General features: G+C 39.7%; 1 protein-coding gene across 7 annotated transcripts in view; it reads right to left on the bottom strand.

The window, feature by feature from the left end:
- The window catches only part of tanc2a (tetratricopeptide repeat, ankyrin repeat and coiled-coil containing 2a), a 180,888-nt gene that overhangs the window by 22,687 nt on the left and 134,641 nt on the right, over positions 1–23,560 (bottom strand). For all 7 annotated transcript variants that reach the window (XM_061973756.1, XM_061973757.1, XM_061973752.1 and 4 more), the window contains 6 exons: positions 18,488–18,610; positions 14,517–14,654; positions 14,340–14,438; positions 14,034–14,225; positions 11,581–11,674; positions 4,579–4,712 (listed from right to left, as the gene is read on the bottom strand). In XM_061973756.1, coding sequence (XP_061829740.1) covers positions 4,579–4,712; positions 11,581–11,674; positions 14,034–14,225; positions 14,340–14,438; positions 14,517–14,654; positions 18,488–18,610 — 780 coding nt within the window. The remainder of the gene's footprint in view (positions 1–4,578; positions 4,713–11,580; positions 11,675–14,033; positions 14,226–14,339; positions 14,439–14,516; positions 14,655–18,487; positions 18,611–23,560) is intronic.

Below are 23,560 nucleotides of genomic sequence, written 5' to 3'. Positions count from 1 at the left end.
TTGGTGAAACGGAGTCAAATGTCACCAGTGATTGCATCTGATTGGTGAAACAGAGTTAAACGTCACCAGTGATTGCATCTGATTGGTGAAACGGAGTCAAACGTCACCAGTGACTGCATCTGATTGGTGAAACGGAGTCAAACGTCACCAGTGACTGCATCTGATTGGTGAAACGGAGTCAAACGTCACCAGTGACTGCATTTGATTGGTGAAACAGAGTTAAACGTCACCAGTGACTGCATCTGATTGGTGAAACGGAGTCAAACGTCACCAGTGACTGCATCTGATTGGTGAAACGGAGTCAAACGTCACCAGTGACTGCATTTGATTGGTGAAACAGAGTTAAACGTCACCAGTGATTGCATCTGATTGGTGAAACGGAGTCAAACGTCACCAGTGACTGCATTTGATTGGTGAAACGGAGTCAAATGTCACCAGTGACTGCATTTGATTGGTGAAACGGAGTCAAACGTCACCAGTGACTGCATTTGATTGGTGAAACTGAGTCAAACGTCACCAGTGACTGCATTTGATTGGTGAAACAGAGTTAAACGTCACCAGTGATTGCATCTGATTGGTGAAACGGAGTCAAACGTCACCAGTGACTGCATTTGATTGGTGAAACGGAGTCAAATGTCACCAGTGATTGCATCTGATTGGTGAAACGGAGTCAAACGTCACCAGTGACTGCATTTGATTGGTGAAACGGAGTCAAACGTCACCAGTGACTGCATTTGGTTGGTGAAACAGAGTTAAACGTCACCAGTGACTGCATCTGATTGGTGAAACAGAGTCAAACGTCACCAGTGACTGCATCTGATTGGTGAAACGGAGTCAAACGTCACCAGTGACTGCATTTGATTGGTGAAACAGAGTTAAACGTCACCAGTGATTGCATCTGATTGGTGAAACGGAGTCAAACGTCACCAGTGACTGCATTTGATTGGTGAAACGGAGTCAAATGTCACCAGATTGGTGAAACGGAGTCAAACGTCACCAGTGACTGCATTTGATTGGTGAAACGGAGTCAAATGTCACCAGTGACTGCATTTGATTGGTGAAACGGAGTCAAACGTCACCAGTGACTGCATTTGATTGGTGAAACGGAGTCAAACGTCACCAGTGACTGCATTTGATTGGTGAAACGGAGTCAAACGTCACCAGTGACTGCATTTGATTGGTGAAACAGAGTTAAACGTCACCAGTGACTGCATCTGATTGGTGAAACAGAGTCAAACGTCACCAGTGACTGCATCTGATTGGTGAAACGGAGTCAAACGTCACCAGTGACGGCATTTGATTGGTGAAACAGAGTTAAACGTCACCAGTGATTGCATCTGATTGGTGAAACGGAGTCAAACGTCACCAGTGACTGCATTTGATTGGTGAAACGGAGTCAAATGTCACCAGTGACTGCATTTGATTGGTGAAACGGAGTCAAACGTCACCAGTGACTGCATTTGATTGGTGAAACTGAGTCAAACGTCACCAGTGACTGCATTTGATTGGTGAAACAGAGTTAAACGTCACCAGTGATTGCATCTGATTGGTGAAACGGAGTCAAACGTCACCAGTGACTGCATCTGATTGGTGAAACGGAGTCAAACGTCACCAGTGACTGCATCTGATTGGTGAAACGTAGTTAAACGTCACCAGTGACTGCATTTGATTGGTGAAACGGAGTTAAACGTCACCAGTGACTGCATTTGATTGGTGAAACGCAGGCATGCGATAGATACTACTTTGAAGGTCTGTCTGACAAACCAAAACAAACAATGCGTGCATTAACAGATGGATACAAATCAGTAACGAGTAGCAAGCTGAATGTAGATAAATGGAGCGGAATAAAAGTAGCGTTTCTTCTCTATAAATATACTCAAGTAAAAGTAAAAATATGTTGCATTAAAACTACTCTTAGAAGTACAATTTATCCCAAAGGTTACTCAAGTAGATGTAATGGAGTAAATGTAGCGCGTTACTACCCACCTCTGGTCCTAAAATTGAAGCTTTGTTTGTTTTTATTAGTGATGTGTGAATGACGCCTCAATAAGTGTATGGCACACTCACTCGCTGTAGTGACCCTGCACTGATTATAGGGTTGGTGTTTTATAATGGTCATTCGCCAACTGCTGGAATAAAAAAAGTCACTGTATTTGACCTACAAATATTATTTAAATTTAGTAATAGTTTTTTTTATTTTTATAAACAATAGTTGTACAGATATGTACCGTATTTTTCGGACTATAAGTCGCAGTTTTTTTCATAGTTTGGCCGGGGGTGCGACTTATACTCAGGAGCGACTTATGTGTGAAATTATTAACACATTACCGTAAAATATCAAATAATATTATTTATCTCATTCACGTAAGAGACTAGACGTATAAGATTTCATGGGATTTAGCGATTAGGAGTGACAGATTGTTTGGTAAACGTATAGCATGTTCTATATGTTATACAGACCCCATTTTTCCATATGAGTTGGGAAATTGTGTTAGATGTAAATATAAACGGAATACAATGATTTGCAAATCCTTTTCAACCCATATTCAGTTGAATGCACTACAAAGACAAGATATTTGATGTTCAAACTCATAAACTTTATTTATTTTTTTGCAAATTAAGTTAAAGTACCCATGATTGTCACACACACACTAGGTGTGGCGAAATTATTCTCTGCATTTGACCCATCACCCTTGATCACCTCCTGGGAGGTGAGGGGAGCAGTGGGCAGCAGCGGTGGCCGCGCCCGGGAATAATTTTTGGTGATTTAACCCCCAATTCCAACCCTTGATGCTGAGTGCCAATAATAATTAACTTAGAATTTCATGGATGCAACACGTGCCAAAGTAGTTGGGAAAGGGCATGTTCACCACTGTGTTACATGGCCTTTCCTTTTAACAACACTCAGTAAACGTTTGGGAACTGAGGAGACACATTTTTGAAGCTTCTCAGGTGGAATTCTTTCCCATTCTTGCTTGATGTACAGCTTAAGTTGTTCAACAGTCCGGGGGTCTCCGTTGTGGTATTTTAGGCTTCATAATGCACCACACATTTTCAATGGGAGACAGGTCTGGACTACAGGCAGGCCAGTTTAGTACCCGCACTCTTTTACTACGAAGCCACGTTGATGAAACACGTGGCTTGGCATTGTCTTGCTGAAATAAGCAGGGGCGTCCATGGAAACGTTGCTTGGATGGCATCATATGTTGCTCCAAAACCTGTATGTACCTTACAGCATTAATGGCCCCTTCACAGATGTGTAAGTTACCCATGTCTTGGGCACTAATACACCCCCATACCATCACAGATGCTGGCTTTTCAACTTTGCGCCTATAACAATCCGGATGGTTCTTTTCCTCTTTGGTCCGGAGGACACCACGTCCACAGTTTCCAAAAACAATTTGAAATGTGGACTCGTCACACCACAGAACACTTTTCCACTTTGTATCAGTCCATCTTAGATGAGCTCAGGCCCAGCGAAGCCGATGGCGTTTCTGGGTGTTGTTGATAAACGGTTTTCGCCTTGCATAGGAGAGTTTTAACTTGCACTTACAGATGTAGCGACCAACTGTAGTTACTGACAGTGGGTTTCTGAAGTGTTCCTGAGCCCATGTGGTGATATCCTTTACACACTGATGTCGCTTGTTGATGCAGTACAGCCTGAGGGATCGAAGGTCACGGGCTTAGCTGCTTACGTGCGGTGATTTCTCCAGATTCTCTGAACCCTTTGATGATATTAAGGACCGTAGATGGTGAAATCCCCAAATTCCTTGCAATAGCTGGTTGAGAAAGGTTTTTCTTAAACTGTTCAACAATTTGCTCACGCATTTGTTGACAAAGTGGTGACCCTCGCCCCATCCTTGTTTGTGAATGACTGAGCATTTCATGGAATCTACTTTTATACCCAATCATGGCACCCACCTGTTCCCAATTTGCCTGTTCACCTGTGGGATGTTCCAAATAAGTGTTTGATGAGCATTCCTCAACTTTATCAGTATTTATTGCCACCTTTCCCAACTTCTTTGTCACATGTTGCTGGCATCAAATTCTAAAGTTAATGATTATTTGCAAAAAAAAAATGTTTATCAGTTTGAACATCAAATATGTTGTCTTTGTAGCATATTCAACTGAATATGGGTTGAAAATGATTTGCAAATCATTGTATTCCGTTTATATTTACATCTAACACAATTTCCCAACTCATATGGAAACGGGGTTTGTAGATAGATAGATATACCGGCCCCCAGACACATTTTTGTCTCTCAATGTGGCCCCCAGGTCACAATAATTGCCCAGGCCTGTCTTAAAGTGACACACACACGTCAAGGGATTTCGTTTCACTCCTTGTGTTCGATAAGGTTTTGATGCTTTAGTATCGCTTGACCCATCACTAGTTAATGACGAGGGGAACAATAGTATAACACATATTGACATAAACCGAACCAATTTTTCATCGAAATGACTTAAATTTGATGTCCGCATAAGCAAACACTGTTCAATAATAAGAAGAACACTGGGACTTGGACGCGTTGTCGACATGAACGGGTTTCACTTTATGTTTGTGTGGTTCCACAAGACCTGCCAGTGGCCACCCCGCACTGCACAAAAGAGTGGCACGACCCCTCGCCTGCTGCTTTGCTGCGAAGCAGCCCCTTGATCCAGCAGCCGCGTGCAGACTGACAACCTGCCTCCTCCTGCTGCGGCTGTCAAGGCTGAAAGAGACAAGACAATGACAGGCAAGTCATGTAGGAGAAAAACCTACATGCACACTTATAGCAGACGTGGAAAACCTATTTTTGTTTGGCGGTGAGAACATTTTTATGGGAGTTTATAGGGATATATACATTTTACATGGATCGTAATAAAAATCAATAAGCACAATCAACAATTACATGTATATTTGAAGTCCAGAAGGTGTAGGAAGAAGCAGTATACATGGGAATGAGCAATAAGAAAGTGTAGAAAACGTCATGTTTATTAATAAAGGAAATGGTTACATTACGTTGAGGCATGTATGAATATAATATATATTCAACTTATTATATTAAAGGTTTCAAACACAAAATTAAATACATTATAGTCAAATTAAATGTATTATATGCAAAACAGACATGTTACACCTAGAGTGCATATACAAACAAGCATTATGTCGTAATCTGAATCATATCAATTATAAAATCATCAACAATAATCACTATCAAATGATTCAACTCTTATTGGGAATTGAGGTACAAGCGATAGAAATGGGTGGATGGATGGATGTAATGATTGCACTGCAATGCACACTTCTTCCAGTAGATGTCAGTGATGTGCAATATATACACTAATGGTTTTGATGACAACGTGGTTGGCCTGTTGATTGATGACGTCAGTCTGATCATGAACATGTCTCAGGCTGCACGATTTTAAGAAACCTAACTGCGATTTTGCTCTCCAAAATTGCGATGGCGATTTTTATATTTTATCAATAGAAATGCATAAAACTGCAAAAATAACAAGTGAATGAAGACATGCTACTTTCAGACTGTCAATCAACAAATTCTTGTCTCAAGGTGCCACACTTTACAACAATATGCAAGAATTTACTTCAAAAAATATTTGGATTTATGCAGACAGACTCAGAGCTTTTGTCTACATCATGCTCTTTACTGGAGAAATAGTCCATAAAACTACACAGTATGTGTAATCCTATTATATTATAATAATGCAAATAACCATTTAAAATGATGTAAACTTTTATTTCTCATTACTGTAGAATTATTTATCATTGTACTGTACTTGGAAGATAAACAACTTTGTTGTCCTAAATAAAAAAAAACTAATTCCTGTAAGCAAAAATTTTTACCTAAATACCGTATTTTTCGGACTATAAATCGCTCCGGAGTATAAGTCGCACCTGCCAAAAATGCATAATAAAGAAGGAAAAAAACATATATAAGTCGCACTGGAGTATAAGTCGCATTTTTGGGGAAAATGTATTTGATAAAAGCCAACACCAAGAATAGACATTTGAAAGGCAATTTAAAATAAATAAAGAATAGTGAACAACAGGCTGAATAAGTGTACGGTATATGAGGCATAAATAACCAACTGGTATGTTAACGTAACATATTATGGTAAGTCATTCAAATAACATATGAACATGCTATACGTTTACCAAACAATCTGTCACTCCTAATCGCTAAATCCCATGAAATCTTATACGTCTAGTCTCTTACGTGAATGAGCTAAATAATATTATTTTATATTTTACGGTAATGTGTTAATCATTTCACACATAAGTCGCTCCTGAGTATAAGTCGCACCCCCGGCCAAACTATGAAAAAAACTGCAACTTATCGTCCGAAAAATACGGAAGTCCATAAAACTACACAGTATGTGTAATCATATTATATAATAATAATGCAAATAACCATTTAAAATGATGTAAACCTGTATTTCTCATTACTGTAGAATTCTTTATCATTGTACTGTAATTGGAAGATAAATAACTTTGTTGTCCTAAATCATGGGTGTCAAACTCTGGCCCGCGGGCCAAATTTGGCCCGCCGTGTAATTTCACTTGGCCCTTGAGGCGATATCAAATTAACACTAGAGCTGGCCCACTGATTATATTCAGCGGCGGTGCCGCGGTAACACCGCATTCACCGCTAATTCTCATACTTGCCAACCCTCCCGGGAGACTCTCAAATTTCAGTGCCCCTCTCGTCACCTCAACCAACGCACGGAGGGGGGGTGTATATTGCAGCCCGGAAGAGTTAGAGCTGCATGGGATTCTGGGTATTTGTTTTGTTGTGTTTATGTTGTGTTACGGTGCAGATGTTCTCCCGAAATGTGTTTGTCATTCTTGTTTGGTGTGGGTTCACAGTGTGGCGTATATTTATTTCTAACAGTGTTAAAGTTATTTATACGGACACTGTCAGTGTAACCTGTATCGCTGTTGGCCAAGTATGCATATTTTGTGAACATGCCTGCACGTTGTTGGAATGGATGAAAAGCACGCCCCAAAGACTGTGGTCCGGGTGGACTACGAGATATAATGACTGATGAACACCTTCGTTGGATAATGAAGGTTGCCCAGCTCAAAGCCTGAGCCCCGACATTAATGAACTATCATCCAAGAAAAGATGGCAGGTATCTGGCTTGGGCACATCAGATTAGATCAATGTGTTGCAAACTGAGCAGTTTAAAGTCCTGAATGGTTGGTTTATTCATTGTTATTTTATTTTCAAATTTATTAGCCTGTGGAAAAAGTTAATGTTGATATTTACCTCAGAAGGCTGCAAATAGAAAAGAGGCATTACATTTTTATTTAAATTGTATTTGATATGCCATTGATATTTTTTAATTATTATTATAATTATTATTATTTGAAACTGGATTTTGCATGTCACTATAAAGTTATATAAGCCTTGCTTGTTCAATATTCAATGCAAAACTTGTTTGGGTCCCTATTAAAAGGTTAATTTGTTTAACCTTGGCCCGCGGCTTTGTTCAGTTTTAAATTTTGGCCCACTCTGTATTTGAGTTTGACACCCCTGTCCTAAATAAAATAAAAACTCATTCCTGTAAGCAAAAATGTAACCTAAATAGATATTGAACATCTTAAAGTGCATCTTTTTTTTTCCAGTTGGAAAAATGAGGTCGAATGTTGTCTTTTTGTGTATTGTTGTCACGTGATCACAACGACATTTTCGCTCGTTTGTCCGTGTTGATGGGCTCATCCGATTTGAAGATGAAATATTCCCCCGATGGGACAATTGGCTTTTTAATCTTTTTTTTCTTCCTAATTTGTGTTACCGTATTTTTCGGACTATAAATCGCAGTTTTTTTTCATAGTTTGGCCGGGGGTGCGACTTATACTCAGGGGCGACTTATGTGTGAAATTATTAACACATTACCTTAAAATATCAAATAACATTATTTAGCTCATTCACGTAAGAGACTATCCCAGGGGTCGGCAACCCAAAATGTTGAAAGAGCCATATTGGACCAAAACTACAAAAACAAATCTGTCTGGAGCCACAAAAAAATTAAAAGCCATATTACATACAGATAGTGTGTCATGAGATATAAATTGAATTAAGAGGACTTAAAGGAAACTAAATGAGTTCAAATATAGCTACAAATGAGGCATAATGATGCAATATGTACATATAGCTAGCCTAAATAGCATGTTAGCATCGATTAGCTTGCAGTCATGCAGTGACCAAATATGTCTAATTAGCACTCCACACAAGTCAATAACATCAACAAAACTCACCTTTGTACATTCATGCACAATGTTAAGTTTGGTAGACAAAATGAGACAGAAAAAGAAGTGGAATAAAACACGTCCTAGAAAGTCGGAGAAAGTTATACATGTAAACAAAGTAAGGTGAGTTCAAGGACCGCCAAAATTAGTAGGACAAAACGGCGCTCACCAAATACTCGAATCAGTGAAGAATGTTTAATATAAACAGTGTGCTTTATAACAATTAGGGAGGTTTGTGTCAGGTTTGTCCTCCTACAGAAACCATATTGACACAAAAAATATTTTTTCCCCCCTCAACTTTTTCCATTTTTCATACATTTTTGAAAAAGCTCCAGAGAGCCACGAGGGCGGCGCTAAAGAGCCGCCTACGGCTCTAGAGCCGCGGGTTGCCGACCCCTGGACTAGACGTATAGTTATTTGAATGACACTTACCATAATATGTTACGTTAACATACCAGGCACGTTCTCAGTTGGTTATTTATGCCTCATATAACGTACACTTATTCAGCCTGTTGTTCACTATTCTTTATTTATTTTAAATTGCCTTTCAAATGTCTATTCTTGGTGTTGGCTTTTATCAAATACATTTCCCCAAAAACTGCGACTTATACTCCAGTGCGACTTATATATGTTTTTTTCCTTCTTTATTATGCATTTTCGGGCGGTGCGACTTATACTCCGGAGCGACTTATACTCCGAAAAATACGGTACCGAAAATATGGTCTGACTACAAGAACATTTAAAAAGTAAGCTTTACTTCCGGTTTATGTGACGTCACGTGAGTTCACTTCCTGTTTGTGGCATATTTAAATTTTCCTGAGGGAACTCTCCTGAAAGAATCAATAAAGTACTATCTATATATCTATTCACCTGATATAGATCAATCACTCGGTTTTAAGAGAGCACACAGCAAGTTATAAAATAGCTTATTTGTTCAGACAGTAATACTAACCGTCTAGCATTTTACTGCGGTTTGACATTAATACTGTTTATTGTTACATCCCTAGAACAATCACTACATCAGTGACATGTTTTCATCATTACATCATCTAATAAGTACATTTTAGGGCTGATCCGGATAATATCTACTATGTCACCTTCCATTTAAATTACGAGCCCCTACTCAATTGTGTTTGTATGTGGGCGGACCAGCCTTCATCCACAGATACAAACACAATTAAAGACTGACAAGAGGCTTCCCTTTCATCCTCTATAGCAGTGGTTCTTAACCTGGGTTTGATCGAACCCTAGGGGTTCGGCGGAGGTCAAAACACATCGTGTAAATACAAACTTCTCCCTATCGGCGTATTGCGGATACGGCAACAGCAGAAGTCAGACTGGTTTGCAAGTGTGTAATTTGTTGTGAGTTTATGCACTGTGTTGGTTTTGTTCTTTGAACAAGGTGATGTTCATGCACGGTTAATTTTATGCACCAGTAAAAAAACATGGTAACAATTTAGTTTTGGGAACATATTCACCATTAATTAGTTGCTTATTAACATGCAAATTAGTAACATATTGGCTCTTAACTAGTCATTATTAAGTACTTATTAATGCCTTATTCGGCATGGCCTTATTATAACCCTAACCCTCTAACCCTGACCCTAACCCTAACCAAATAACTCTAAATTAAAGGCCTACTGAAACCCACTACTACCGACCACGCAGTCTGATAGTTTATATATCAATGATGAAATCTTAACATTGCAACACATGCCAATACGGCCGGGTTAGTTTACTAAAGTGCAATTTTAAATTTCGCGCGAAATATCCTGCTGAAAACGTCTTGGTATGATGACGCCGGCGCGTGACGTCACGGATTGTAGAGGACATTTTGGGACAGCATGGTGGCCAGCTATTAAGTCGTCTGTTTTCATCGCAAAATTCCACAGTATTCTGGACATCTGTGTTGGTGAATCTTTTGCAATTTGTTCAATGAACAATGGAGACAGCAAAGAAGAAAGCTGTAGGTGGGAAGCGGTGTATTGCGGCAGGTGTTGTGCCAGATAACGCACCCCCGCCGTAGAATGCACCCCCTGACTGTTGTGCCGGATAACACAGCCGGTGTTTCATTGTTTACATTCCCGGAAGATGACAGTCAAGCTTTACCATTGGCTTGTGGGGACCTGGGACAACAGAGACTCTTACCAGGAGGACTTTGAGTTGGATACGCAGACGCGGTACCGTGAGTATGCATGCAGCTGCGGCTTCCAAACATTTGATCGCTTGCCCGTACGTGCGTGCCGCTATGTGCATGTCACGTACGTAACTTTGGGGACTTTGGGGAAATATATGTGCTGTATGAACTTTGGGGAGGTGAACGGTACTTTGGGCTGTGGGATTGAGTGTGTTGTGCAGGTGTTTGAGTTGTATTGGCGGGTTATATGGACGGGAGGGGGGAGGTGTTTGTTATGCGGGATTAATTTGTGGCATATTAAATATAAGCCTGGTTGTGTTGTGGCTAATAGAGTATATATATGTCTGGTGTTTATTTACTGTTTTAGTCATTCCCAGCTGGATATCAGGTCCCACCCGCCTCTCACAGCATCTTCCCTATCTGAATCGCTCCCACTGCCCTCTAGTCCTTCACTCTCACCTTCCTCATCCACGAATCTTTCATCCTCGCTAAAATTAATGGGAAAATCGTCGCTTTCTCGGTCCGAATCGCTCTCGCTGCTGGTGGCCATGATTGTAAACAATGTGCGGATGTGAGGAGCTCCACAACCTGTGACGTCACGCGCATATCGTCTGCTACTTCCGGTACAGGCAAGGCTTTTTTATCAGCGACCAAAAGTTGTGAACTTTATCGTCGATGTTCTCTACTAAATCCTTTCAGCAAAAATATGGCAATATCGCGAAATGATCAAGTATGACACATAGAATGGACCTGCTATCTCCGTTTAAATAAGAAAATCGCATTTCAGTAGGCCTATAAGTCTTTATTACTTAGAATATGTTCCCCTAGTGTCCAAATAACTCTAAATTAAGTCTTTGTTACTTAGAATACGTTCCCCATACTAAAGTGTTATCAAAAACATATAACTTTGTCTTGAATTTTGAAAAAAAAGGTTTTTAATTTTTCACTAAAGAAGGGTTCGGTGAATGCGCATATGAAACTGGTGGGGTTCGGTACCTCCAACAAGGTTAAAAACCACTGCTCTATAGATAGCTCAAAAGGTTATGGGCACATTTCAATCAAACTTTCAGGAAATATCAGAAATGGGATAAGGAAGAAGTGATAGCATTACTATTGAGAAATAGGGCCTGGCATAGGTCTGCGCTTTTCACGCTTCTTATTTGCATTGCAATTCAGAGTTTTTAAATACCTGTCTCTCCCCACAGACTGTCAGGTGTGTTGATTTCAGGTCTTTCCTCCTCTTTATCATCTCCATCTGGAGGATCCAGGAGATGAGACACGATCTACACACAGAACACATACACCCTTATCAGTATGTAGCAGTAAAACAATATTTGTTCTACTAAACTTGAATAAACCGGTATTTAGACTACTGACAGGACCAAAGTAATGAACCAAAATGGACAATAATATTATAACAGTACAGAAATAATGTGTAATACTATAGTCAACTACCAGTCCGTCGAACAACTCTTCAAGTCCCGGTCCGTCATGTTTTATTATTTATTATTCCTTTTACGTGTTGTACTATTGTTAACTTTATCATTATCAATAAGCAATGGTAGGCGACAACAGCAACATAACTACGGTTGAGTGTTAACTAAGGGTGTAACGGTACGTATATTTGTATTGAACCGTTTCGGAACGGGGGGTTCGGTTCGGAGGTGTACCGAACGAGTTTCCACACGGACATATTAAGTAGCGTACCGCACGTTGTGTAAACAATGCACACCGAGGCACAACACACGGCATGCTAGCAACGACCGGGCTACTACAAAATGCAAAAGCCAGAGCTGGAAGACCCTCCTGCCTCGTTAAGATCTCCCGTTTGGGGAACATTTCGGTTTCGCAGTGCAATACAACAATGGATAACATCGCTTCAACGAAGAGAAAGACGAACAAACACAGCTCCCACCGCATTCAAGCAGCCTCTCCTCGGCGAGTCAGACAGGGCTAAAGCAATAACAAATGCCGTTGGTGTTTTTATAGCAGCAGATTTAAGACCATATTGCATTAAAAATACTAGATTTTGAGCCACTTCTATGGTGGAAGAACAATGAGCCCATATATCCTCTTACTGCCAAGTTAGCCAGGCACTGCCTCGCCATACCTCATACTTGCCAACCCTCCCGGATTTTCCGGGAGACTCCCGGAATTCAGCGCCTCTCCCGAAAACCTCCCGGGACAATTTTTCTCCCGAAAATCTCCCGAAATTCAGGCGGACTCAGGTCCTCCACAATATAAAAAAGCGTACCTGCCCAATCACGTTATAACTATAGAATGATGGAGGGCGAGTTCTTGGTTTCTTATGTGGGTTTATTGTTAGGCAGTTTCATTAACGTCCTCCCAGCGTGGCAACAACACACAACAACAGCAGTCACTTTTTTGTATACCGTAAAGCAGTTCGTCTGCCGTAAACAGCAATGTTGTGACACTCTTAAACAGGACAATACTGCCATCTAGTGCATTTGATGAAAGCACTTTTGTGCATGCCACACATCAATGCATCATCAGAGAGGGTGTTCAGCATTGTTAGAAAAATAGTGACAGAGAATAGAACAAGAATGGACAATTCAACCCTTAACTCAACAATGAGTAGATGAGTGTTATGTGTGTGTATATGTGTAAATAAATGAACACTGAAATTCAAGTATTTATTTTATATATATATATAAATAATAAAATATATATATATATATATATATATATAATAAAATAAATATATATATATATATATATATATATACATATATATACTGTATATATATATATATATATATATATATATATATATATATATATATAGCTAGAATTCACTTAACGTCAATATATATATATATGTATATATATATATATATGAAATACTTGACTTGGTGAATTCTAGCTGTAAATATACTCCTCCCCTTTTAGACACGCCCCCAACCACGCCCCTGTCCCACCCCGACCACGCCCACCCCTTCCCCCCACCTCCCGAAATCGGAGGTCTCAAGGTTGGCAAGTATGCCATACTTGCTACCTCCGTGCCCAGTGAAAGGGTATTTTCCACAGCTGGAGACATTTTAACTGCAAGCAGGTCTGCTCTTTCTGCAGACAATGTGGATAAACTGATTTTTCTGGCAAAAAACATGAAAATTGAGTGAAAGTCACCAGGGTTAAAGGCTGGGGGGGAAAAAGAAAAGTTAATCTGAGGCTGAGTTGACTTGAAACTGTTTAATGTTGCACTTTTTGTATGTAGAAGAAAAGTTTTGTCATTTTATTTAATCTGAGCAACAATTTGAAGCAGTTTAATGTTGCACTTTATATGTGGAAATGTTGCACTTTATATGTAGAAAGGTTTTGTTAAGAAATCAATTCTGAGCCTTATCTTATTTAGTTTTTATTTTATATATGTTGACTGCATTAACCCTGGCAATGGACCCTGTGTGTATATGTATGTTATTGTTATGTTAAAAGGATAAAGCCATTGTTTACAAATTTTGGTAAATAAATAACCAGAAAATGTATATTTTGTTTTTTTCTTACTGTACTGAAAATGAACCGAACCGTGACCTCTAAACCGAGGTACGTACCGAACCGAAATGTTTGTGTACCGTTACACCCTTAGTGTTAACGTAAACAGGCTCCATTGTCCAATGTGCGCACCTCTGAATGGCCCATGCTGGCTGCTGCAACCAGTGCCTGCTGCACCGCCTGGCTCCTGCTCACCCCCCTGTGGCCACAGCAGGAAGTGCAGCTCCAGTCCTCAAGCTTCAACAGGAAGCGTAGCACCTGGAGGTGGCCCCGCTGAGCTGCGTGCACCAACACGCACCGACCTGAGCTGTCCACGTGACCCGCCTGAACACACAAGAAGCACACATTTGTTTTTATGTCGCCTTCTTGAAACTCTGTTGGCAGATGTTACTGCAATAATTCCGTTGATTTTATCCTAAAAGATGTGTGTGCAATTACTTTGGCTTTGTGCTGACTCAGCAGGGTGATAACGTCCAGGTGTCCAGCTGAAGCAGCAAATCCCAGCGCAGTCAAGCCATCCTGAGACTTTGCATCCACCTAAAAGCACACAATTGCTTCAAACCAACACACCACGCTGTAATCAGCTCTATACAAATATGAGGTGTCTCTTTTTACCTGAGCTCCGTGGTCGAGTAAGAGTGCCACAGCGTCATTGTGGCCCAGGTGAGCGTGGACACACAGCAGTGGAGCATTATTCAGGACACCACTGCGATAATCCACATCAGCACCACTCATAATCAGAAGTCTGCTAACCTGGAGAGGCAGGGAGTCAGGTGTAGGGATGATGTTTGATAAGAAATTATCGAGTTCCAGCCTATTATCCAATCCTCTTATCGAACCGATTCCTTATCGATTCTCTTATCGAGTCCAGATAGGTTGTTGTATATGGAAAAAAACACAATATTTGGTTTATCAAAAGCTCACTTTTATTATATAAGAAAAAAATAAAATCTAATAAATAAATATTGACTGTTACCCCCATAAAAAAATAAAATAAAATAAATAAATATTGACTGTTGTTACTAGGGATGTCCCGATCCAGGTTTTTGCACTTCCGATCCGATACCGATATTGTTTTTGCACTTCCGATCCGATACCGATATTGTTTTTGCACTTCCGATCCGATACCGATACTGACCGATACCGATACTGACCGATACTGGTATTAAAGTTTAAAGTTATTTAGCCTACTTAGTTGTCAGAATCACGTTGAAAAGGGTTTTAGTACTATTGATAACAACTAGCCAGCTGAATTAGGGGAGTTTGAATAATACACAATGGTTGGTAACAAGAAACTGACCTGTTTATTCAAGGATAAACACAAAATAGACACAATTATACATGACAAACAGAAATGGCATCATTGAACTAGGGCTGGGCGATATGGCCTTTTTTTAATATTGCGATATTTTAAGGCCATATTGCGATACACGATATATATCTCGATATTTTGCCTTAGCCTTGAATGAACACTTGATGCATATAATCACAGCAGTATGATGATTCTATGTGTTTTGATTGATTGATTGAGACTTTTATTAGTAGGTTGCACAGTGAAGTACATATTCCGTACAATTGACCACTAAATGGTAACACCCGAATAAGTTTTTCAACTTGTTTAAGTCGGGGTCAATTGATTCATGATACAGATATATACTATCAGATATATACTATCATCATAATACAGTCATCACACAAGATAATCACATTGAATTATTGACATTATTTATAATCCAGGGTGTGGAGGGGGGCGCCGGATGTAAGTGTCAAAAAGACAGCCAAAAGAGTTTGATATGAGAATAAATCTAAAGTTAAAATATAGGGTAGAAATGCACCCATTTGATTTTCAACATTTTCTTTCAAGGCTTGCATGTCTACATTAAAACATTCTTCTCCATACTGCATTCATATATGCTACTTTTAAACTTTCATGCAGAGAAGGAAATCACAACTAAAAAAATCACTAATTTTTTCATACGGTGTTAATGTGGAAATTTTTGCCTCGGCATTTTGATGGTGTGGGCGTGTGGCACCGAATGGAGATAAGCGTCTCGACAGACGTCACAATATTTGAACAATGATGACGAAAACTGTTTTCTCTGTCGTGTCCGTGTGTCGAAAATTGTTATGCGCTTATTTTTTTATTTGATTTTGTGCGTGGCATATAATTGATATGCGCAGAGAACGATTGAGCAGTGCGTAATTGCGCAGGTGCGCACCTTAGAGGGAACGTTGGTCACACGGCTGCGCTAGCATCACAGCTAACGTTAGCCATGCTGCTACCTCTCTGCTGGGAGAGGACGTATATGTATGTGACGTATGACGTGACAGTATGTGACGTATGACGTGACAGTATGTGACGTATGACGTGACAGTATGTGACGTGTGTAAGAAGGTGCACTTGCTGTCTGTGAGAGGGAGACACAGGAAAGAGTGAGAAGAGCCTGTCGTGTAATGCCAGCAGTTAAAAGCAACTGCGTGAGAATCCACAGACCTGTGGATGTGTTGAAGGTGTGCTGGAAAATGCGGAACGGAAATTAGGGAGCAGCAGAAAAGTGGAATGTATTATTTAAATCGGTGCGTTGGAAAACACGGACCGGAGTTTTTTTTTAAAACTGGATCTGGATCGGCATTTTCCCATGCCTTGCTGATACGCATTTTTTGGCAAATATCGGCGGCCGATCCGATCCAAATATCGGATCGGGACATCCCTAGTTGTTACCCAAAGTATATTAAGTGGGATTTTTCAGAAAAACAAATATATACAGTAACACAAAAACAACCTGTCTCTGTGATCACTATAGGTGTATAAATAATAATATAGTGTTAAATAAAATCAGTCCCAAACTGAAAATAATACAGCTCTCCAAAAAGTGCACTTCTGCTGCTATTTGACATAACTGTTTGTTATGATGCTTTCATATTTTTGCACTGTCCGACTTCAATGACCTCTCAAAATACCATCATTTCATGACCATTGCTGGAGAGATACTATACAGAAACACATTTACGCACTAAAGTTAAAACGTTAAAGTAGTTACACACACATTAAAGTGTTTACAAAGTACAAAGAAGAAGAACCATGATAAACATTCTGAATTTATTCATCCATCCATTCTTTCATTCTCAAAATAATCTTTCTTATCTCATCATATGAAATATAACTTACTTCACCAATTATTATTTATTTATTTATTTTATTGTGATTTCTTATGGAGTATATTGTGAATAAATTGAGAACAGGAAGTGAAAAAAAGTTTTAGCAACTATTGTGTAAAAGAAAAGGGGTAGGATTAAATAAGCTCTGCTTCTTCCTACTCCTTTTCGAAAAGAGAAACGGGAAATTGTGATGTATCATGTTGTATGCTTGCATGTTCCAAATAAACTCAAACTCAAACTCAAACTTTATTTCTCTATTGAAAGGTAATTCTATGAAGAGAAAAGTTGTTTGCAAATGTGGTTACAATGCTAAAAAATGAAAAGTTAAAGCTAAAAAAAGAAATACACTTTATTGAGTTAACATTATTTCTTTATAGGGGGAAAGATGTGATGTTATGAGCTAGGGCAGGGGTCTGCAACCTGCGGCTCCAGAGCCGCATGCGGCTCTTTAGTGCCGCCCTAGTGGCTCCCTGGAACTTTTTCAAAAATGTATGAAAAAAGAAAAAGATGGGGGTAGGGGGAATATATTTTTGTTTTAATAGGGTTTCTATAGGAGGACAACATGATACAAACCTCCCTAATTGTTACAAATCCCATTGTTTTTATTCTTGTTTTAATTAATAATTCCGCTTAAAAATAACGTTCAAAATATAAAACATTCTCATGCATTTTAATCCATCCGTCTGTTTTTCTACCGCACCTGTTCAAGAAGTCGCATTAATGGTAAGAAGTATTTTATTTATTATTGGTTAGCTTCAGAATAACAATGTTATTAAAAAAGAATAAGAGACTTATTATACTCTAAAAATGTTGGTCTTACTTAAAAATGCGCGCATTTAGTTGTATTCAGTGTTAAAAAATATTATATGTCTCTCACAGAAATACATTTTAAAACATTAGTTTTTTATGGCTCTCTCAGCCAAAAAGGTTCCCGACCCCAGACTTAGACTGAACTATGGACATAGAAAACAACTAACCAAACGATGGCATAGAACGAACAAGACTTACTGTGGCATGAAACTGGCATGAAAAGAGCAATGTCGCCCGGCCGACGTACTGGCAAAGACAGGCTTAAATAATAGTCTCTTAATTAGAGCAGGTGTGTGTCCCGAACACATGAGGCAGGTGAAACTAATAAGTCACCATGGTAACTAAACCAACAAGGGAGCACAAACAGGAACCAAAAGAGTCCAAAACAAACAGAAAATAACAAAAACATAATCCAGACCACAGATCATGACAAGAAGATAGAGCAAAGTGGAGTAAACTTTCATTTTCCTGGCATCGGAGTCCCAAATAGTGTTTTGTGTAAACTCTGTACCGGTGTCTGGAGCGGATTCATTGGATTGACATTTAGCTCCGGTTTTCTTCTGACCTCTTATAACGGATTAGTAACGAACACCACACACACAACATATCAGCGTTACCTTAATGTTTGGGGTGTAAAGGTTTCGCAAGGATGTGTGTGCCTCATTCAAGCTCTCCGTGCTGTAGGAAAGCCAAAGGCCCTGCAGAATTGAGGAGGGAATCCCGAGCTTCTTGCTTAAGCCCTGGACATAAAAGGAAATGCCACAGTGCAACAAAACGTTAGTCACATTTGGCATGCACCATTGAGACAAACAAAGCATACATTTTAGGAATTTTAATAGTTACAGAAAAACAGTTGGAATTAGGGATGTCCGATAATGGCTTTTTTGCCGATATCCGATATTCCGATATTGTCCAACTCTTAATTACCGATACCGATATCAACCGATATCGATACATACAGTTGTGGAATTAACACATTATTATGCCTAATTTTGTTGTGATGCCCCGCTGGATGCATTAAACAATGTAACAAGGTTTTCCAAAATAAATCAACTCAAGTTATGGAAAAAAGTGTCAACATGGCACTGCCATATTTATTATTGAAGTCACAAAGTGCAGTATTTTTTTTAACATGCCTCAAAACAGCAGCTTGGAATTTGGGACATGCTCTCCCTGAGATAATCCTAATACCCACTACAACTATGGGAAATACTATACTTTGACTTTCACACAGTGCATTCTTATCTTATTTTTTCTTAAACATGCCTCAAAACAACAGCTACAAAAACAATTAAGGCACACAGCTTCAGTCCAGAGTATACTAGATTTAGTGTTGTTTTGATATGTCATCTTAGTGACATCATGCACAAAAGTGCACTCATAGCTTGTTTTAAAATGTCTCTGACAATCTTGCACTTTCTGTTTTGAAATGACATGAATGTTTGTGCCACTGCTTAATAAATAAATAAATAAATAAATGGGTTGTACTTGTATAGCGCTTTTCTACCTTCAAGGTACTCAAAGCGCTTTGACACTACTTCCACATTTACCCATTCACACACACATTCACACACTGATGGAGGGAGCTGCCATGCAAGGCGCTACCAGCACCCATCAGGAGCAAGGGTGAAGTGTCTTGCTCAGGACACAACGGACATGACGAGGTTGGTACTAGGTGGGGATTGAACCAGGGACCCTCGGGTTGCGCACGGCCATTCTCCCACTGCGCCACGCCGTCCCAATAACTGTTTAATAAATACACTTTTGCTAAATTGACTTAGTTGTGATTTCCCTCTCTGCATGAAAGTTTAAAATGAGCATATATTAATGCAGTAAGAACAAGAATGTTTTAATGTAGACACATAGAATCATCATACTGCTGTGATTATATGCATCAAGTGTTCATTCAAGGCTAAGGCAAAATATGGAGATATACAGGTAAAAGCCAGTAAATTAGAATATTTTGAAAAACTTGATTTATTTCAGTAATTGCATTCAAAAGGTGTAACTTGTACATTATATTTATTCATTGCACACAGACTGATGCATTCAAATGTTTATTTCATTTAATTTTGATGATTTGAAGTGGCAACAAATGAAAATCCAAAATTCCGTGTGTCACAAAATTAGAATATTACTTAAGGCTAATACAAAAAAGGGATTTTTAGAAATGTTGGCCAACTGAAAAGTATGAAAATGAAAAATATGAGCATGTACAATACTCAATACTTGGTTGGAGCTCCTTTTGCCTCAATTACTGCGTTAATGCGGCGTGGCATGGAGTCGAAGAGTTTCTGGCACTGCTCAGGTGTTATGAGAGCCCAGGTTGCTCTGATAGTGGCCTTCAACTCTTCTGCGTTTTTGGGTCTGGCATTCTGCATCTTCCTTTTCACAATACCCCACAGATTTTCTATGGGGCTAAGGTCAGGGGAGTTGGCGGGCCAATTTAGAACAGAAATACCATGGTCCGTAAACCAGGCACGGGTAGATTTTGCGCTGTGTGCAGGCGCCAAGTCCTGTTAGAACTTGAAATCTCCATCTCCATAGAGCAGGTCAGCAGCAGGAAGCATGAAGTGCTCTAAAACTTGCTGGTAGACGGCTGCGTTGACCCTGGATCTCAGGAAACAGAGTGGACCGACACCAGCAGATGACATGGCACCCCAAACCATCACTGATGGTGGAAACTTTACACTAGACTTCAGGCAACGTGGATCCTGTGCCTCTCCTGTCTTCCTCCAGACTCTGGGACCTCGATTTCCAAAGGAAATGCAAAATTTGCTTTCGTCAGAAAACATGACTTTGGACCACTCAGCAGCAGTCCAGCTCTTTTTTTCCTTAGCCCAGGTGAGACGCTTTTCGCGCTGTTTCTTGGTCAACAGTGGCTTGACACGAGGTATGCGGCAGTTGAAACCCATGTCTTTCAAGCGTCTCTTGGTGGTGGATCTTGAAGCACTGACTCCAGCAGCTGTCCACTCCTTCTGAATCTCCCCCACATTTTTGAATGGGTTTTTTTTTCACAATCTTGACCAGGGCGCGGTGATCCCTATCGCTTGTACACTTTTTCTGACCACTGTTTTTCCTTCCCTTTGCCTCTCCATTAATGTGTTTGGACACAGAGCTCTGAGAACAGCCAGCCTCTTCAGCAATAACCTTTTGTGTCTTTCCCTCCTTGTGCAATGTGTCGATGGTTGCCTTTTGGACAGCTGTCAAATCTGAAGTCTTCCCCATGTTTGTGTAGGCTTCAGAAGTGGACTGAGAGACCATTTAAAGCCCTTTGCAGGTGTTTTGAGTTAATCAGCTGATTAGTTTGTGGCACCAGGTGTCTTCAAAATTTAACCCTTACACAATATTCTAATTTTGTGACACACAAAATTTTGGATTTTCATTTGTTGCCACTTCAAATCATCAAAATTAAATGAAATAAACATTTGAATGCATCAGTCTGTGTGCAATGAATAAATATAATGTACAAGTTACACCTTTTGAATGCAATTACTGAAATAAATCAAGTTTTTCCAAAATATTCTAATTTACTGGCTTTTACCTGTATATCGTGTATATGGCCCAAAAATATTGCGATATTAATAAAAGGCCATGTCGCCCAGCCCTAATTTCAACCCGCTGGTAATACTGTATCTGGATTTTGATTGGCCACAACATGCAGCTCTTAAGCACATGGCTACTTTCAATATGATTTGCGTATTTAAAAAGCAGACGTAGCCTGGGCGTGGTCTTGGCGTGCCATGTCTAGCCAACTCCTGAGATGAATTCCACGTTGATTGCGATATAAAAAAATGATGTATTCGGTTTTGCGCGTGCTGACATATGTAGTTTTCTGGATTTGAACGTGCGTCTGTTTTCAGTAGGAACGCCATGCAACTCCAGTTACAGTACACGAGGCCCCTGGTCCACGCAATTGATTACACTGACATGTACCGGTACCCTATTTTTTGGACTATAAGTCGCAGTTTTTTTTCACAGTTTGGCCGGGGGTGCGACTTATACTCAGGAGCGGCTTATGTGTGAAATTATTAACACATTAGCGTAAAATATCAAATAATATTATTGAGCTCATTCACGTAAGAGACTAGACGTATAAGATTTCATGGGATTTAGCGATTAGGAGTGACAGATTGTTTGGTAAACGTATAGCATGTTCTATATGTTATAGTTATTTGAATGACTCTTACCATAATATGTTACGTTAACATACCAGTTGGTTATTTATGCCTCATATAACGTACACTTATTCAGCCTGTTGTTCACTATTCTTTATTTATATTATTTATTTATTATTATTTATATTTGGGGACGGCGTGGCGAAGTTGGTAGAGTGGCTGTGCCAGCAATCGGAGGGTTGCTGGTTACTGGGGTTCAATCCCCACCTTCTACCATCCTAGTCACGTCCGTTGTGTCCTTGGGCAAGACACTTCACCCTTGCTCCTGATGGCTGCTGGTTAGCGCCTTGCATGGCAGCTCCCGCCATCAGTGTGTGAATGTGTGTGTGAATGGGTGAATGTGGAAATACTGTCAAAGCGCTTTGAGTACCTTGAAGGTAGAAAAGTGCTATACAAGTATAACCCATTTATCATTTATTTTATTTATTTTAAATTGCCTTTCAAATGTCTATTCTTGGTGTTGGGTTTTATCAAATAAATTTCCCCCAAAAATGCGACTTATACTCCAGTGTGACTTATGTATGTTTTTTTCCTTCTTTACAATGTAAGTACAATGTTCTTTTTAGAATACTTACTTACTTCAAAAGAAAGCGATTAGAATTGTAAATTATGCGGATTATCATGACCATACCAATGCTCTGTTTATTAAATTAAAAACATTAAAACTGCACAATCTTGTTGACCTCAACACTGCTATTATGACGTACAAAGCTCATAACCACATGCTGCCTCGGTGTCTACAGGAGAGGTTCAAACCTAGGTAGAGTCCCTATGACCACAGAGGTTCAGCTGTCTTTCAGAAAGCAAACATAAGAACGAGCTTAAAAAGTAGACGTGTTTCTGTCATGGGGATTCAACTGTGGAACAGCTTGGATGATTCCTTAGAATGTTCCAGTTCCATTCACACTTAAAGGGGAACATTATCACCAGACCTATGTAAGCGTCAATATATACCTTGATGTTGCAGAAAAAAGACCATATATTTTTTTAACCGATTTCCGAACTCTAAATGGGTGAATTTTGGCGAATTAAACGCCTTTCTATTATTCGCTCTCGGAGCGATGACTTCCCAACGTGACGTCACATCGGGAAGCAATCCGCCATTTTCTCAAACACATTACAAACACCGAGTCAAATCAGCTCTGTTTTTTTCCGTTTTTTCGACTGTTTTCCGTACCTTGGAGACATCATGCCTCGTCGGTGTGTTGTCGGAGGGTGTAACAATACGAACAGGGACGGATTCAAGTTGCACCAGTGGCCCAAAGATGCGAAAGTGGCAAGAAATTGGACGTTTGTTCCGCGCACTTTACCGACGAAAGCTATGCTACGACAGAGATGGACCCTAGCTTCCCTGGCCTGCTGACATCAACTCCAAAACTGGACAGATCAGCTTTCAGGAAAAGAGAGCGGATGAGGGTATGTCTACAGAATATATTAATTGATGAAAACTGGGCTGTCTGCACTCTCAAAGTGCATGTTGTTGCCAAATGTATTTCATATGCTGTAAACCTA

The sequence above is a fragment of the Nerophis lumbriciformis genome, linkage group LG22 (genome assembly GCF_033978685.3).
Source record: "Nerophis lumbriciformis linkage group LG22, RoL_Nlum_v2.1, whole genome shotgun sequence".
Taxonomy (NCBI): Eukaryota; Metazoa; Chordata; class Actinopteri; order Syngnathiformes; family Syngnathidae; genus Nerophis; species Nerophis lumbriciformis.
The sequence above is the reverse complement of the archived record's forward strand: the minus strand, read 5'-3'. Positions and strand labels throughout refer to the sequence as shown.